Here is a 19,086-nt window from a genome sequence, read left to right as displayed (position 1 = left end):
GCACACCAAACTACAGCCCATGAATACTACCACCCACTACACCCCCTACAGGCAGCACACCAAACTACAGCCCATGAATACTACCACCCACTATGCCCCCTACAGGCAGCACACTGTACTACAGCCCATAAATACTACCACCCAGTATGCCCCTACAGTCGGCACACCAAACTACAGCCCATGAATACTACCAACCACTACGCCCCCTACAGGCGGTGCACCAAACTCCAGCCCATGAATACTACCACCCACTATGCCCTCTACAGGCAGCACACCGTACTACAGCCCATGAATACTACCACCCACTATGCCTATCCCAGCTGACTACGGGCGAAAGGCGGGGTACACCCTGGACAAGTCGCCAGGTGCACACCGTACTACAGCCCATAAATACTACCACCCAGTATGCCCCCTACAGGCGGCACACCGAACTACAGCCCATGAATACTACCAACCACTACGCCCCCTACAGGCGGTGCACCAAACTACAGCCCATGAATACTACCAACCACTACGCCCCCTACAGGCGGTGCACCGAACTACAGGCCATGAATACTACCACTCACTACATCCCCTACAGGCAGCACACCGAACTACAGCCCATGAATACTACCAACCACTACGCCCCCTACAGGCGGTGCACCAAACTACAGCCCATGAATACTACCACCCACTATGCCCCCTACAGGCAGCACACCATACTACAGCCCATAAATACTACCACCCAGCATGCCCCTACAGTCGGCACACCGAACTACAGCCCATGAATACTACCAACCACTACGCCCCCTACAGTCGGCACACCAAACTACAGCCCATGAATACTACCACCCACAACGCCCCCTACAGGCAGCACACCGAACTACAGCCCATGAATACTACCAACCACTACGCCCCCTACAGGCGGTGCACTGAACTACAGGCCATGAATACTACCACTCACTACATCCCCTACAGGCAGCACACCGAACTACAGCCCATGAATACTATCACCCACTACGTCCCCTACAGGCAGCACGCCGAACTACATTCCATGAATACGACCAACCACTACACCCCCTACAGGCGGCACACCAAACTCCATCCATGAATACTACCACCCACTATGCCCCCTACAGTCGGCACACCGAACTACAGCCCATGAATACTACCACCCACTATGCCCCCTGCAGGCAGCACACCGTACTACAGCCCATAAATACTACCACCCAGTATGCCCCCTACAGTCGGCACACCGAACTACAGCCCATGAATACTACCACCCACAACACCCCCTACAGGCAGCACACCGAACTACAGCCCATGAATACTACCAACTATTACGCCCCCTACAGGCGGTGCACCGAACTACAGGCCATGAATACTACCACTCACTACATCCCCTACAGGCAGCACACCATACTACAGCCCATAAATACTACCACCCATTATGCCCCCTACAGTCAGCACGCTGAACTACAGCCCATAAATACTACAAACCACTACACCCCCTACAGGCGGCATGCTGAACTACAGCCCATAAATACTTCCACCCACTACACCCCTATAGAGAGCGTGCACGTGACGTCACGAGGTCACGTGATGTTTGTTTATCTGCCATTTTGGACGGCAAGGTCGCACATAGAACTTAGATGAACCCGTTCTAATTATCAAGTGTGTGGGAGTAGATCTTTCGAGAATGGTTATATCTTGTTCAGCATTTGGTTGTACCAATAGACAGGGCCAAAAGGAAGGCCTGTCATTTTATAGATTCCCCGCAGACGAGGAGAGACGCGCAAAATGGGTGTCAGCTGTGCAAAGAGAAAACTGGAACCCCAGTTCTACCAGCCGAATTTGTAGTGAACACTTCATATCAGGTAGGTGTAATCTTCTAATTCAATACTCCTAGTACATCTGTTAAGTTGATTTTCGGATTGAATGATAACTGCATACTTAGAAACTAGACAGAACAGTGTTTGTGGCCATTAGTCCGCTTGATCTCTAACGTTTAAAATGGCTATGCCTAGCCCTACTACCCTGGCCTAGTCTATGACAATGTTTTATCTTTTTGGCTCATATATGCCTTTGAAAGGCCAATCCATAGTAGGGATGGCGAAAACTAAAAAAAATCTTGACTGACCACCGAGCCTCATTAGCCGGTTAAAGTCGGTTAACCTATGAGTTTAAACAGGGATGCAAACAGCGGACGCGCCTTTTTCACGGCTGAATCGCGCAGATCCGATTTTTTTTTTTAGGGGGGGCGTTGGAGTGTCTGAATAATTTCATCAGAGTAAATTCTGTATTAAAATTACTAAATAAGCAACATAGGAAGTATTAGTATGAGAAGAAAACAGTAAATCACAAAGCTGCGCACATTTGCGCAGCTTCCACGCAAACGTGCGCAGCTTTCTGATTTACTGTTTTTCAGACAAAAACATACATATTTACAACCTTGTCATTATCTGGAACTGAGTTTAGATTTCGAACATTCTTAAGATAAAACGTCCTGCATAGTCTCTTTATGATAAACGTCTTAATGCCACTTACCCGTGAGGTTATCAAGTAGGCATTCTTCTTCGGAACCTTCCAGAGGTATAGTTGAGATATCCATCCCGCAATAAAATATTTAAAAGCTTCCAGGCACTTGTAAGCTTTGAGGGCTTTGCCAGTGTAACACGATTAACGAGAAAATTGTAAATGTCTTGGTAGGCCAGATCAGGCAAATCGCCGGCACCGCAGCTCCGAATTTCCCTGAACAAGGATTGCGGCAAGTTGTATGGATCTGCAATCCCCAACCTGGAACACTTTTCCATGTAACGCTGCCTCACGTCACCTTCAAGATGCTGAACAAACTTAGACAAGTTATCGCGCGATGTAGATGGGGTATTTTCCGAATTTTCTTGGGGATTACTTCCTGGATCCATTACACTTGTGCAAGGTAAACAATCCTGAAGCCGTCCAATATGGTGGAGTAGGCAGAGTAAACACGGACGGGTCACATGACTGCACATCCTCTATTGACAGCACACCGAACTACAGCCCATAAATACTACCAACCACTGCCCATGAATACTACCACCCACTACATCCCCTACAGGCAGCACACCTTACTCATCTCATCTCATTATCTGTAGCCGCTTTATCCTGTTCTACAGGGTCGCAGGCAAGCTGGAGCCTATCCCAGATGACTATGGGCGAAAGGCGGGGTTCACCCTGGACAAGTCGCCAGGTGCACACCGTACTACAGCCCATAAATACTACCACCCAGTATGCCCCCTACAGGCAGCACACCGAACTACAGCCCATGAATACCACCAACCACTACGCCCCCTACAGGCGGTGCACCAAACTACAGCCCATGAATACTACCACTCACTACATCCCCTACAGGCAGCACACCATACTACAGCCCATAAATACTACCACCTAGTATGCCCCCTACAGTCGGCACACCGAACTTCAGCCCATGAATACTACCAACCACTACGCCCCCTACAGGCGGTGCACCGAACTACAGCCCCTGAATACTACCACTCACTACATCCCCTACAGGCAGCACACCATACTACAGCCCATGAATACTACCAACCACTACGCCCCCTACAGACAGTACACCGAACTACAGTCTATAAATCACAACTCCAATTAAGTCAGTGCAGAATGTATTCTCACACACTCCATGCTCCTCAGAGACAAGTGTGTGTGTGTGTGTGTGTGTGTGTGTGTGTGTGTGTGTGTGTGTGTGTGTGTGTTCTCACCACATGTCCAGGCAGGTGGAATATTCAGTAGAACCAAGCAGAACGTCTGGGGGTCGGTACCACAGTGTCACCACCTCATTAGAATATGTGTGACTGGGAACAGATTTAGCCCGGGCTAGACCTGACACACAGAGTTGGACAATAATGAATGTGAAAGTGGTTCAGTGTGAACAGAGAGTGAAATGACAGGAACAGTGAATGAGACTCAGTTTAATTCCCAGGAAATGATCAGGGGGCTGTGAACAGAATCCCATATGGTAACGGGACAGAGAAAGAGCTGAGGAGTGCTTCTGCAACACCACACTCACCGAGTATAAACACCGGACACATTACAGGGAGAGGTGGAAATGAAAACTCCCAGATTTCAATATGAAAGCAGTATACTGCATGTACTGTATGTTTAAGACTAAGGATGAGCATGTGTGTGTGTAACATTGTTATTAAGACTACTGTTGAGCCCTTTCATTACTGTTTCACTGTTCTACTTCTCCATAATTAACATCACAAAGTGTGTGTGTGTGCATTATATAAATAGTGTGTGATGTGTAATATACGTTTCCTCACCTTCACACTCTACTCTTTCTAGTCTCTGTAAGTATAGGTCAGTGTGCGCGCGCGGTGTGTGTGTGTGTGTGTGTGTGTGTGTAGCAATGGGTCCTTTATTGTTGGTTAAAGTGGAAGATTTCTCTCTCTCTCCTGTTCTCTCAATCTCCCTTTTTCTGTTTTGTCCTCTTGTTCAATTCAAATTCAGGGAATTAACTTCCATTCCCAGTCTGAACTCCGCCTCCATTCACAGTCTCACCCGCAGTTCCCTTCCACATTTTCTGTTCATTGTTCCCACCTCACAGGTCCTGCCCACAGTTGCCATGACCAGTGTGGTTCTTCCCCTGTCCAGTGTGTTCTGCAGACCATCTGCCTTAGGGTGAGGGTTAAAGTTTATCTTCCACATTCCTTTTATGGATGTTTTCCTGTGAACTCTCTGCTGATTGGTCAGATGTGTTTCCTTTGTGTGTGATTATTTATACATTCCATATGGAGAAACAGAGAGATCAACTGTCTGGAAAAGTGTGTATGTGTGTTATAGTGCAGCTGTGCATGTCTTCAAACAACTGGGTATGTTTGAGGTACCACCACCTGTCTTACATCTCGTCTGTCTGTCTGTCTGTCTCTCTCTCTCTTTGGTTCTCCATCTCAAACAGGCCTGCATCTTATTGATAATTACACCTCTTCATCCTCTCAAATGCTTTTCTCTCTCACACACACACACACACACTGTAGTGTGTGTGTTATTTCTGAACAGGATGTCAGATTTGTTGTGTGAAACACATTAATTAATCAGCTGTGTGTGTGACTGTGTATAAGTGTATATATGTATGTGTGTGTGTGTGTGTGTGTGTGTGTGTGTGTGTGGCGCGTGTGTGTGTGCGCGTATTACCGAAATCAGCCAGTTTGAGTTCACCACTCTCGCTGATCAGCAGGTTTTGAGGTTTGAGATCTCGGTGCAGGATAAAGCGCTGATGGATGTAGGACAAACCTCTCAACAACTGGAAGAGAAAAAGCTACACACACACACTTAATTTAATAATTTCTGGGAAATTTACAGTGGACGGATTGTAGAAAAAATAAGTTTAATTCATCAACCACACACACACACACACACAGCGCAACATTTTACTAACTGCTGTTCAGCTAAACATTAAAAGTAAAACGATGACATCAAATTCATTACACAGTCACAGGCAACACCCACAAATGTTCACTACCATATTTAAGAGCTCACTTATAAAAGCACAGCAGTGCTAGAGAGAAAGAGACACCAGCACATTCACCCACTCCCAAACACACACACACACACACACACACACACACCAATATATACAGCAGTGAGACAGGCAGGTGTAGCAGGAATTCCACTTACTCTGACATTTTCAGGGTGGAGCCCCCCAGAGTGTTTATCCATGTACCGACACAAATCTGTGTGCTGCAGAGAAAGACGGGCACCGAGGGAGTGGGGGGAGGGAAAGGGGGTAGAAAGAGAGGGGGAGAGGACAGGAGAGAGAGAAATAGAGACGATCCATCAGTCAGCTAAAATATGTTTGGAGACTAAATTGGAATTTGATAAACTGAGCACACGTTTTCTAATCAAAGTACAAATTACACAAAAGTGACAGATTATAAAACTGTACATTTAATGATTTTTTTTTTGTTTCAACAAAAGTTTTACAACTTTTCTATGTACTGTGTTTCTTATTCAGGTGAAATGCAGTTCAGATTCAAATGCCAAAAGTTATATATATATATACACTTTTAAATTTAGTGATAGATATTATTTAATGATCCCCACCAAAGAAAACTTAATTCATATTCATTCATAGGTGTTTCTGTATTTTGACTATTCTCTACGTTGTAGAACAATCCTGAAGGCATACTGCATACTGAAATTTCAAAATTGAAATAACATTTGGAACATATATGGAATTATGTGGAAAACAAAAAAACGTGTTAAAAACAAGATATGTTTGATATTTTAGATTCTTCAGCGTATCCAGCGTTTCCCTGGATGACTCTTTGTACACTACTGTCATTCTCTTAACCAGCTTCATGAGGGAGTCACCTGGAATATTTTTCAATTAACAAGTGCGTCTCATCAAAAGGTCATTAGCGGACTAGTTTCTTACCTTCTTAATACATTTGAGATCAAACAGTAAATAATAAAAATACAGTACAGAGCCCTATAACACAACTGCAGTAATCCATATTATGTCAAGAACTAAACAACTAAGTAAAGAGAAACGACATCCATCATTACTTTAAGTCAGGAAGTGATTTTTTATTTCTAAAAATAAAGCAAAAACACTGAATTAGAAAAACTTTACAGACTTTTGACTGGTAATGTAAATGTGTGTGCTTGTGTGTATGGTGTGTGTGTATGGTGTGTGTGTGTATATATGATATATGGGTAGGTGGTGCATGTGTATGGTATGTGTGTATGTAGTGTGTGTGTGTGTGTGTGTGTGGGGATGGTGTGTATAATGTGTGTGTGTGTGTGTGTGTATGGATGGTGTGTATAATGTGTGTGTGTGTGTGTGTATGGATGATATATGGGTGGGTGGTGCATGTGTATGGTATGCGTGTATGTAGTGTGTGTGTGCATGGTGTGTGTGCAGTGTGTATGGTGTGTGTGTGCAGCATGTATGGTGAGTGGTATGGTGTGTGTATGCATGGTGTGTATATATATGTGTATGGATGGTGTGTGTGTGTGTGTGTGTGTGTATGAAATATGGGTGTGTGGTGTGTGTGTGTGTATGGATGGTGTGTATAATGTGTGTATGTGTGGATGATATATGGGTGGGTGGTGCATGTGTATGGTATGTGTGTATGTAGTGTGTGTGTGTGTGTGTGTGTGTGTGTGTGTATGGATGGTGTGTATTGTGTGTGTGTGTGTGTGTGTGTGTGTGTGTGTGTGTGTGTATATGATATATGGGTGGGTGGTGCATGTGTATGGTATGTGTGTATGTAGTGTGTGTGTGTGTGTGTGTGTGTGTGTATGGATGGTGTGTATTGTGTGTGTGTGTGTGTGTGTGTGTGTGTGTGTGTGTATATGATATATGGGTGGGTGGTGCATGTGTATGGTATGTGTGTATGTAGTGTGTGTATGGATGGTGTGTATAGTGTGTGTGTATGATATATATGGGTGGGTGGTGCATGTGTATGGTATGTGTGTATGTAGTGTGTGTGTGTGTGTGTGTGTGTGTGTATGGATGGTGTGTATTGTGTGTGTGTGTGTGTGTGTGTGTGTGTGTGTGTGTATATGATATATGGGTGGGTGGTGCATGTGTATGGTATGTGTGTATGTAGTGTGTGTATGGATGGTGTGTATAGTGTGTGTGTATGATATATATGGGTGGGTGGTGCATGTGTATGGTATGTGTGTATGTATGGATGGTGTGTATTGTGTGTGTGTGTGTGTGTGTGTGTGTGTGCGTGGATGATATATGGGTGGGTGGTGCATGTGTATGGTATGTGTGTATGTAGTGTGTGTGTGCGTGGTGTGTATGGTGTGTGTTTGTGTGTGCAGTGTGTATGTGCAGCATGTATGGTGAGTGGTATGGTGTGTGTATGCATGGTGTGTATATATATGTGTATGGATGGTGTGTGTGCGCGCGCGTGCGTGTGTGTGTATATGTGTGGACAAAATATGTGTGTGTGTGTGTATAGTGTATGTGTGCAGGGTGTGTGTGTGTGTGTGTGTATATGATATATGGGTGGGTGGTGCATGTGTATGGTATGTGTGTATGTAGTGTGTGTATGGATGGTGTGTATAGTGTGTGTGTGTGTGTATGATATATATGGGTGGGTGGTGCATGTGTATGGTATGTGTGTGTGTGTGTGTGTGAGATATATATGGGTGGGTGGTGCATGTGTATGGTATGTGTGTATGTATGGATGGTGTGTATTGTGTGTGTGTGTGTGTGTGTGTGTGTGTGTGTATGGATGGTGTGTAAAGTGTGTGTGTGTGCGTGGATGATATATGGGTGGGTGGTGCATGTGTATGGTATGTGTGTATGTATGGATGGTGTGTATAATTGTGTGTGTGTGTGTGTGTGTGTGTGTGTGTGTGTGTGTATGATATATGGGTGGGTGGTGCATGTGTATGGTATGTGTGTATGTAGTGTGTGTGTGCGTGGTGTGTATGGTGTGTGTTTGTGTGTGCAGTGTGTATGTGCAGCATGTATGGTGAGTGGTATGGTGTGTGTATGCATGGTGTGTATATATATGTATGTGTATGGATGGTGTGTGTGCGCGCGCGTGCGTGTGTGTGTATATGTGTGAGTGTTTGTGGTGTGTGTTTGTGTGTCTGATTTGGTGTGTATATGTGTGGTATGGGGTGGCACGGTGGTGTATTGGTTAGCGCTGTCACCTCACAGCAAGAAGGTCCGGGTTCGAGCCCCGTGGCCGGCGAGGGCCTTTCTGTGTGGAGTTTGCATGTTCTCCTCGTGTCCGCGTGGGTTTCCTCCGGGTGCTCCGGTTTCCCCCACAGTCCAAAGACATGCAGGTTAGGTTAACTGGTGACTCTAAATTGAGCGTAGGTGTGAATGTGAGTGTGAATGGTTGTCTGTGTCTATGTGTCAGCCCTGTGATGACCTGGCGACTTGTCCAGGGTGAACCCCGCCTTTCACCCGTGTGCGTATGTGTGTATATTTATGGTGTGTGCGCGCGCATATGGTGTGTCTATGGTGCGTGCATGTGTGTGTCTGTGTGTATGGTGTGCGTGTGTGTGGTGTCTTGGTGCATGTGTGTGGTGTCCGGGTGCGTGGTGTGTGTGTGTGTGTGTGTGTGTGTGTGTGTGTGTGTGCGCATGCATGTGTGTGGTGTCCGGGTGCGTGGTGTGTGTGTGTGGTGTCTGTGTGTATGGTGCTCAGAGGTGGACAGTAATGAAGTACATTTACTTGAGTACTGTACTTAAGTACACTTTGATTATCTGTACTTGAGTATTAATTTTTTTGGTAACTTATGACTTTAACTTCACTACATTTGAAAGACATATTGTACTTTTAACTCCACTACATTTCTATCAAGGTCCTGGTTACTCATTACTAAGAAGTGGCTTTGAAACTGATTGCTTTTTTTCTTTTCTAAAACATGATTGTTTTTTCTGCAGGTGACACTGAGACAGCCTATCAGTAATTACTAGGGTCATGTCACATCCATAGACTGGATAAAATCAAGATTAATTATTTCTCCGCAGCATTATTTAACACGATCAGTTGATGGCAGAATGGAAGGAGGCGGTACAGTTGGAGAATACACGCACCCATGGCCATACCTAGAACCCATGTTTCAGTTTTCTGAAAGGAATTAAGAGTTGTTTTGTTTTAAATGTTTGCTTTGTTCGCTTAAAATGAACCACATCACGGCCTACAAAAACTTGCTGTCTGATCTGCGGAAACATATTGAGGTCTGTAAACATTTTATTCCAAGAGAAAGCTTGCAATGAAGTTTTATGTGCTTTTAGAGCTAGCAATAACGTTAATAGCTATGCAGTCTGGTTAGCCAAATGACTTTTAGTGTATTTGCCCACCAAGTTGCCGTAGCCTTGTCCATGGCTAACATTATCACATAGCTAGTTAACTTGGACACTGTTAGCATGTAAAAACAGAGTTACGCTAACATGAATAGCGTTAACTTATCTCAAGTGCTTTCAGAAATGTTTTAGCATAATCTCATCTCATTATCTGTAGCCACTTTATCCTGTTCTACAGGGTCGCAGGTGAGCTGGATCCTATCCCAGCTGACTACGGGTGAAAGGCGGGGTTCACCCTGGACAAGTCGCCAGGTCATCACAGGGCTGACACATAGACACAGACAACCATTCACACTCACATTCACACCTACGCTCAATTTAGAGTCACCAGTTAACCTAACCTGCATGTCTTTGGACTGTGGGGGAAACCGGAGCACCCGGAGGAAACCCACGCGGACACGGGGAGAACATGCAAACTCCACACAGAAAGGCCCTCGCCGGCCCCGGGGCTCGAACCCGGACCTTCTTGCTGTGAGGTGACAGCGCTAACCACTACACCACTGTGCCGCCCGTTTTAGCATAATCTTGCCAAATAAACAAAATGCAGAAATCATTCTTTAGTCGCGTTAGCTTCCCAATATGATTTCGAGTTTGAAAAGATTTTGCTCGCATGTCAGGTGGAGCTTCACTGACTAGCTAGCGTAACGTTAAACCACCATCATTCCACAGGCAGATTCATATGTGCATGAATACATACACTTGCGAGATGGACAGTGTTGTATTAGTCAGTCACAACAAATTGTTGGAATTTTTTGTTTTGATGTCAGATGATGGTCTTGCACTTTTTCGTCTTGCTTAAAGCAGTGTTGCTGTTGGGCAGTTATGAAGCTCAAGGTGTGGATCTGGGCTTTAATCAGGTTGGATTGTCATTTTTATTTTCTGAGCAAGCTGCATTTACAGCTATTCCACTGTCTTCTAACACACACATACCTGTGCACACACTGCCAGAGCCGGGTCAGAACACTACCATGCTGATTTGTGGGGTGGGGAGGAGTGTAACAAAAAAAAAAAGAAAATGACAATGGCTCTTTTTCAGTTGAGTTGTGTTTCATTTTGTAACATGCTACCCGGCGTTTATTCTACAGGTTCTACAAGGTCGTCAGTAAATCCAGTCGGTTGTTTCAGAGGCATTAGGTTTTGTAAGCGCTGTGACAATAATACAACAATGCACTGACAGAAAATCTACTTTTAATACTTAAGCATTTTTAAAACCAAGTATTTCAGTACTTTATCTTAAGTAAAAATTTGACTGTACAACTTTCACTTATATTGGAGTAACGTTTGATCAGTGGGATCTGTACTTTGACTTAAAGGTCATAGGCAAGGGTCAGAGGTGAAACGTAGAATATCAACTTTTATTGTCTCGAAGAACGACCCAAAAAAGTGAATTCAAATCTTTCTGGTGTCTAATTTGCACCCTAAAATTGAATAAAACGGTTAAAATATACAGTTTTGCCCAATTTCCAAAGGTTTGTTTACATCTCACTTATGCGCACTTTCACCGCCAGGGGGCGTCGCCGTGACGTCATTTAAGCCAAACAGACCGGGAGCAGCTCTGTGTTTACCTGCGAACCGAGCACACGTGTACGGACTTTGGTCGTGAGAGGCTGATAGCGATTTTGAAGTAGGAACTCTCCAAATTGAATATCGAGAGGTGAAACCATACATGTATGACCCTATGGCCGTTGCGAAGCAATCGGTGAATGTGGCTCACTGGTTTGACCGTGCGGCCTCGGAATCGGACAGCGACTCGGCCGACTCCGATCACGGTGACCCCGGACCTCAACAAGACTCGCGCCCAAACGATTTATCCTGGTAGTTATGATAAATTCCTACTTTCGCCGTAATACTAAATAAGAGCCCTTTTGAAGAATAATTAAACCGCCTCCCTAGTGGATATAGGGAACGATTACTGGACAGCGCGCCGGTAGGCCACATTAGCCTGCCATCCGCAGCATTATACTATTTATAGCCGACTCTAAGCGAGGAAATATCCCTCTGTCTCATTTCCACAGTGATTGTACAGGATCCCTCAGGATTCTTGACTTGTCAGTTGCAAGCAAAAGTAAAAATGTTTCCCTCCAATCTTCTCCTTTTTGCTTGAGCGTTGCTGCTCCGTTTCTTCTTTGACTGCTTGATTTTGTTTCACGCGCACAACCCACTCTCTCCGCCTCGTCTCCTCTTCCGGAAAAAGCCAACCCTCTGGCTTCACGCGCACAATCCACTCTCTCCGCCTCGTCTCCTCTCCCAGAAAAAGCCAACCCACTCGCTCCGCCTCTTCTCCTCCTTCAGAAAAAGCCAACCCACTCGCTCCGCCTCTTCTCCTCCTTCAGAAAAAGCCAACCCACTCGCTCCGCCTCTTCTCCTCCTTCAGAAAAAGCCAACCCGCTCGCTACACCTCGTCTCCTCTTCTGGAAAAAGCCAATCCGCTCTCTCCGCCTTGTCTCCTCTTCTGGAAAAAGCCAACCCACTCGCTCCGCCTTTTCTCCTTTTTCAGAAAAAGCCAATCCTCTCGCTCCACCTCTTCCGGAAAAAGCCAATCCACTCTCTCTGCCTCTTCTCCTTTCTCGGTAAAAGGTAAAAACTTCTTCCTGAACTGGTCCTGTTGTTACAGTTCACTGCACAACAATAAGGCATGGGGGTTTTTCTTTGGAAATTCCTGAACGCACGTCTGCACTCGAGCCGAACGGCAATGTAAGTAAACGGAAGTGGACTCAACTCAAGCGGTTTGTTTGTCTTGAATGACGTCACGTGCCGAGTGGTCACGAAAACTGCCAAACAGAAATTTGCCGTGATCCGCACTAATTTATTTTAATTATTACTTATTACCAATATTTCTTGGGACCAGAAGAAAATTACAGAGGGTTTTTAACATATAAAGTTTCAAATGTGCATAAATTTGAAAACCATTGCCTATGAGCTTTAAGTAATGAAGCTGGGTTCTTTGTCCATCTCTGATGGTGTGTGTGTGTGTGTGTGTGTGTGTGTGTGTGTGTGTGTGTGTGTGTGTGTGTGTGTGAGAGCTCTTTTACTCACCACATATTCGAAGACAAGTGTGAGTGTTTCCTTGGTGTGTACAATGTCATGTAACAGGACAATGTTTGCGTGTTTCAGACCCTTCAGCAGAGACGCTGCAAACACACACACACACACACACAGTCTGATAGCACTTGTTTATTATTGTTATAACCCATAAAATAATTATTAAAACATGTAAATAATCTGGTTCATTCCATCACATTCAGAGACTGGGTAAAGATCAGCTGATCCAGACAAAGACAGGGTAAGCAACCTAAAGGTCAAAGGTAACTTTGAATGAGGTGCAGACAGCCACAGCAGAGAAACTGTCCAGGGGACAATTACAACCTTTTAGATTCAGTAGGCATTAGTCAAAATGTCATAGGACCGACCCATAATGGTGGTCGCACCCTCGATCTAATACTAACATTCGGGTTAAACATAGACAATATAGTCACACTTCCACAGTCTGAAGTTCTCAGATCATTATCTCATCTCATTCAAACTGTGAGTAATAATATATGCACCTCACCACGCTACTGTATTAAACGTACATTCACGTCAACTACTGCACAGAGCTTTATAAATGATCTCCCAGAGCTGTCAACTTTGATTGGGTCACTGTCAGCCCCTGCAGAACTCGATCAGGCAACTGAATGCTTAGAGTCAACATTCCGCCATACTTTAGATAATGTAGCTCCTCTAAAAAGGAAAATGGTCAGAGACAAAAAATTAGCACCCTGGTATAATGATGACACTCGCACATTAAAACAGACCACTCGAAAACTGGAACGTAAATGGCGTCAAACAAAATTGGTAGTGTTCAAATTAGCGTGGAAGGAGAGCTTCCTGAAGTATAGAAAAGCTCTTAGTGCTGCGAGATCAACATATCTCTCCTCCCTAATAGAAGATAACAAAAATAATCCTAGATTCCTATTTAATACTGTAGCAAAATTAACCAGGAATAAGTCTACTATAGACACATGCACACCTGCAGTATGGAGTAGCAACGACTTCATGAATTTTTTTAATGACAAAATTGAGAATATCCAACAAAAAATTCAAACTACTAATTTAAGGTTAGACAATGAAAGTGACCTTGTAGTTAACAATATAACTGTATCAGATCAGCAATTAGAATGTTTTACTCCCCTTAGAGAAACTGAATTACTTTCATTAATCTCGGCATCAAAAGCCTCAACTTGCGTACTATATCCCTTACCTACACGTCTATTCAAACAGATAATACCTGAAGTAACTGAACCGCTTCTAAAAATAATAAATTCTTCTCTTATGATTGGCTATGTACCCAAATCCTTTAAACTAGCAGTTATCAAACCCCTGATTAAAAAACCTGACCTTGATCCCTGTCAGCTGTCCAATTATCGGCCAATATCAAACCTCCCCTTTATCTCCAAGATCCTTGAAAAAGCTGTGGCACAGCAGTTATGCTCATATTTACATAGGAATAACATCCATGAAATGTATCAGTCAGGATTTAGACCTCATCATAGCACAGAGACAGCACTGGTTAAAGTAGTAAACGACCTACTGTTGGCGTCTGATCAGGGCTGTGTCTCGCTACTTGTGTTGCTTGACCTTAGTGCAGCATTTATAATAAGTTAAATTTATGTAGCGCCTTTCAAGAAACCCAAGGACGCTTTACAATAGTAGTCAAAGAAAGAAACAACAAATAAATAATATAATAAGAAAAAAAATAAATAAAAAATAAAAAAGTAAAAAGTCCACCAAGTAGAGGTCAGGATGTAATTCCCGTGGTGTAGCAGCCACAGTCCCACCAAAAGGCGCACGAAAACAAGTCCCACATCTCCAGCACCGCCGCTGCGACGCCGTCAGCAACATCGCTCAGAACATCATGCCACGGATCCACAAAGCGAGCAGAGAAGCCCCGCCACGCAGAGCGCTGGTGTGTCCCAAACCGCCTGCACAGCCGCCGCGACACCACCAAGCAACATCGCTCGGAACATCACGCCAAGCGTTAAAGCGCAGAGCGCTGGACGACCATGATGTAAAATGAGCAACGAGCTCACTGCAGTCCACAGCTGGGAGCACAGGAATCACCCACGGCAAACCAAGGCCTGGAGGGAACCGACGCCCAAAACTAGGTCCGGAGCTACACCACCACCACCGGTGGAGAAAACACTCAAACATCAAATTACACAAACACACAGAAAAAAAATAGAAAAAGAAATAAAATAAAACAAAAAAAGCTCCGGTGAGAAGCGGCAGCCAGAACGCACACGACGTACTCTCAACCGGAAACGGAAAGCATTTGATACCATTGATCATTCCATTCTTCTGGATAGACTAGAAAATGTTGTGGGAGTTAAGGGAACGGCCCTCTCCTGGCTCAGGTCTTATTTAACTGATCGCTATCAGTATGTTGATGTAAATGGTGATATTTCTAAACATACTGAGGTAAAGTTTGGTGTTCCACAAGGTTCTGTCTTGGGTCCACTGCCTTTTCTTTATATATGTTACCTCTGGGTGATATTATTCGTAAACATTGTATTAGTTTCCACTGTTATGCTGATGACACACAGTTGTATGTTTCTGCAAAACCTGATGAGAGACACCAGCTTAATAGAATTGAGGAATGTGTGAAGGACATTAGACACTGGATGCTTATTAATTTCCTTCTGCTTAACTCTGACAAGACTGAAGTACTTGTACTCGGACCACATGCAGCTAGAAGTAAGTTTTCTGATTCCACAGTAACTCTGGATGGCCTTTCTGTTTCTTCACGTGCAGCAGTAAAAGACCTCGGAGTGATTATTGACCCCAGTCTTTCATTCGAAACTCACATTGATAACATTACCTGGATAGCTTTATTTCATCTCAGAAATATTGCCAAGATAAGAAATTTAATGTCACTACATGACGCGGAAAAACTAGTCCATGCTTTCGTTCCCTCCAGGTTGGATTATTGTAATGCCTTACTGTCTGGATGTTCCAATAAGTGCATAAACAAGCTCCAGTTAGTTCAAAATGCAGCAGCAAGAGTCCTTACTAGAACTAGAAAATATGACCCCATCACCCCTGTCTTATCCACACTGCATTGGCTCCCAATCAAATTTCATATTGATTATAAAATACTAATATTGACCTTTAAAGCACTGAATGGTCTCGCACCACAGTACCTGAGTGAACTTCTGCTCCTCTATGACCCACCACACTTACTTAGATCAAAAGGTGCAGGCTATCTGCTGGTACCTCGTATAGTGAAGGCTACAGGGGTGGAGCCTTTTCTTACAAAGCCCCACAGTTATGGAACAGCCTTCCAAGTAGTGTTCAGGAATCAGACACAGTTTCAGTCACAGTCTTCACAGGCGCATGGCTCAACACAGGAGAGCCAGTTCCTCAGGCCAGGACTCTGCTGTCTACCTTCATCTTAACAACAAAGGACACTCATTTCAGGATTGCAACGTACACATTTTAGCCAGAGAGGATCGTTGGTATGAGCGAGGAGTTAAAGAAGCCATTTTTGTCAACCTGGAATGGCCATCACTGAACAGAGGTGGGGGTCTTAGACATCATTTATCAGCCACCTACAATGCAGTCCTTGGCACACTTCCCAGACAACTGAATGCACACCAAAACCCAGCTGTTTTCAGTGACTCACAGGAGGACAGAGAGAATCAGCATTCCATTGATCACCCTAACGACTCTCGAGGCCGTTCACAACCAGCCTCCAGTGACCCACACCAACAGGATGACTCAATGACACCTTAGATGAGCTTTTCATCCATGAGAGGATAAATACCTGATGCTCCCTACCAGTCAGACAGAACTGAAGAAGCCTTTCGGATGAGAGGTGAAACGTCTTCAAGAATCTTCCAGCAAGTCCAGTTGCTCTCTTTTACCACCCACAGTTTACCATGACCTGGATGACTGAGAATCTTCACAGACACAGTCTCAGTGTTTAAGTCTCGGCTGAAAACATATCTGTTTAGTCAAGCCTTGTGTTAATGGTGTTTATGAGGTAAAGGTGTAGATCTGGAGGATCCTCAGACGGAGTGTTTTGGTAAACTGGGATGTATGGATGCTGTCAGTCCCCACTCGCTTGCTCACTCGAGTTTGTTGATGGTGTAGTGGCTGCTGCTTTATGTCCCGGGGCTCCCTCATGCCTGTGTTACCTTCTGGCTCTCCCCTTTTAGTTATGCTGTCATAGTTAGTTGCCGGAGTCCCTGCTTGTACTCAGTGCGATATGTATACTGTTCCTACTTATTCAGGTGACATTGGGCATACCTAACAGCCTCCCTCCCAGAATCTGTCCCTCTGAGTTACATGTCGGTCCTGGGATCGAGATGCTGAACCTCTTCTGCTCCTCAGACCTGCCTGATCCATCCTGGTGCCCTGTGTCTGGTTGGAGTCTCATCGCATCGCTCCTGTGGAGGATGGCCCCATGAGGACAGTTGAAAGTTACACTTGGAGGACGCTCTGGACTCTAACAGTAATGCTTTTATGGCTGAGGACTACAGTTGACTTGCTAACTTTAGGACTGCAGTTGTCATGAACAGCTTTGCACTCAAGTTTCCATCAATGAAGAGTTTATAACATCAGTGAAACTGACTTCATGTTAAAACTGTTAATGTTATAGTCATGTTGTCTCTGTTGTTGCCCAAATGAGGATGGGTTCCCTTTTGAGTCTGGTTCCTCTCGAGGTTTCTTCCTCATGTCGTCTGAGGGAGTTTTTCCTTGCCACCGTCGCCACAGACTTCATCATTGGGGATAGATTAGGGATAAAATTAAAATGTTTATTGTTAAAAGCACTATACAAATAAACTTGACTTTACAACCTGGAGCCTCCACAAAACTGGCTAGAAGAAAGCCATCACTGGGGAAAAAAAAAAAAAAAATCATATCAGGTCATGTTTGGAAGACACAGCTTACATCTGGATAAGAGGTTCTCTTGTCTGAAGAGACCAAACTGAATACTGTTGTTGAAAAAAAAAAACTGCGGCTCATCACTGTGAGAATACCACCCTCACTGTGAAGCCTGGTGGCCGTTACATTATGGGGCACAGGTTCTCCTTCCAGCAGCACAATGACTTTAAACACACTGCTAAACTACACTCAGGTGTTTTGAAACCAAGAAGACGAATGTCCTACAATGGCCTAAAGCTTGGAACCCAATCCACCTGAGAACCTGTGGCCATGATAAATCTGACAGAGTCAAGAAGGTTGTCCAAAAACTGCAGGATGATCCTGGTGATAGTGGCAGTAAAACCAGATTCTATGCCAGGAACCCTGGGCATGAGTTGGTAACAGCCCGTCGGCACTTACGAACATAGAAGGGAGGCGCACGCAAAAAACGGCTCAAACAATAGGGGTAAATTTATTAAACGTAAACAAGGGATGAAAAACGGAAAGAAAAACAAACACAGGAGAAACGCAAAAGCAGGCACAATGATGCCTCGAATGAGGTGGTATGGGTGTTCCCAAAGGTGGCTGCTTCTTGGGAAGGCATATAGTTGCTACATAATCCTTGTATGTCCACCCCCACAGGCCTAGACGTGTGGTCCTTTTTTAGGTGTGGCAGGCCCGACATAGGCGCGTCTCACCTGTAATTAACAAGGGAGAAAAACAAGAACACACCCACCAGGGGACGCCAAAATAATTTTAAAGATGTGGGAAGGCCATCAGAGCTGGGGGACATAACACCCCAACCCTAAAATGGTGACTCGCCGCCATAATGTTGGATACAGAAATAACATTTCAAGCATTCCATACGTTTAGCCCATCACTTGAGCCAATGTGGACTATAGAAATTAGGAATTAGCTTCACAAACCCTGATATAAAATCATACCATCAGAAAATTAAGGCCTTGACATTACTTCCCATTTTTAAGTCAACAACTAAAAATTAAGACATACTGACATGCCTACGACCTAAGATTTTAAAGTTACTACAATTTAAAGTTAATGGGGGAAATAAAGGTCATTATAAACAAAGGTGTTATACAAACCATCACCCATGTTTTTTTTGTTGTTGTTGTTTTAACATTACTATATGTATATAGTAAACCAGCCGTCAGACTTACAAAATTAAGCGTCAACCCTAGACAGGGCGTCTGCAACGACATTATCCTTTTCACGAACGTGTTCAATGTGGAGATTGAATGGGTGTAACAGTGAACTTCAGCGCATCAATCTTTGGTTCGAATTGTACATTCGACCGGGGAATTTCAAGGGATTGTGGTCTGTGTACACCTTAATTGGATA

General features: G+C 44.3%; 1 protein-coding gene across 2 annotated transcripts in view; it reads right to left on the bottom strand.

Moving 5' to 3' along the window:
- cdk14 (cyclin dependent kinase 14) overlaps positions 1 to 19,086 on the bottom strand; it is a 76,741-nt gene that overhangs the window by 29,787 nt on the left and 27,868 nt on the right. For both annotated transcript variants that reach the window (XM_060900552.1, XM_060900553.1), the window contains 4 exons: positions 12,859 to 12,953; positions 5,656 to 5,718; positions 5,173 to 5,296; positions 3,738 to 3,858 (listed from right to left, as the gene is read on the bottom strand). In XM_060900552.1, coding sequence (XP_060756535.1) covers positions 3,738 to 3,858; positions 5,173 to 5,296; positions 5,656 to 5,718; positions 12,859 to 12,953 — 403 coding nt within the window. The remainder of the gene's footprint in view (positions 1 to 3,737; positions 3,859 to 5,172; positions 5,297 to 5,655; positions 5,719 to 12,858; positions 12,954 to 19,086) is intronic.

The sequence above is a fragment of the Neoarius graeffei genome, chromosome 19 (genome assembly GCF_027579695.1).
Source record: "Neoarius graeffei isolate fNeoGra1 chromosome 19, fNeoGra1.pri, whole genome shotgun sequence".
Taxonomy (NCBI): Eukaryota; Metazoa; Chordata; class Actinopteri; order Siluriformes; family Ariidae; genus Neoarius; species Neoarius graeffei.
This window is presented reverse-complemented; position numbering and strand designations above follow the sequence as displayed.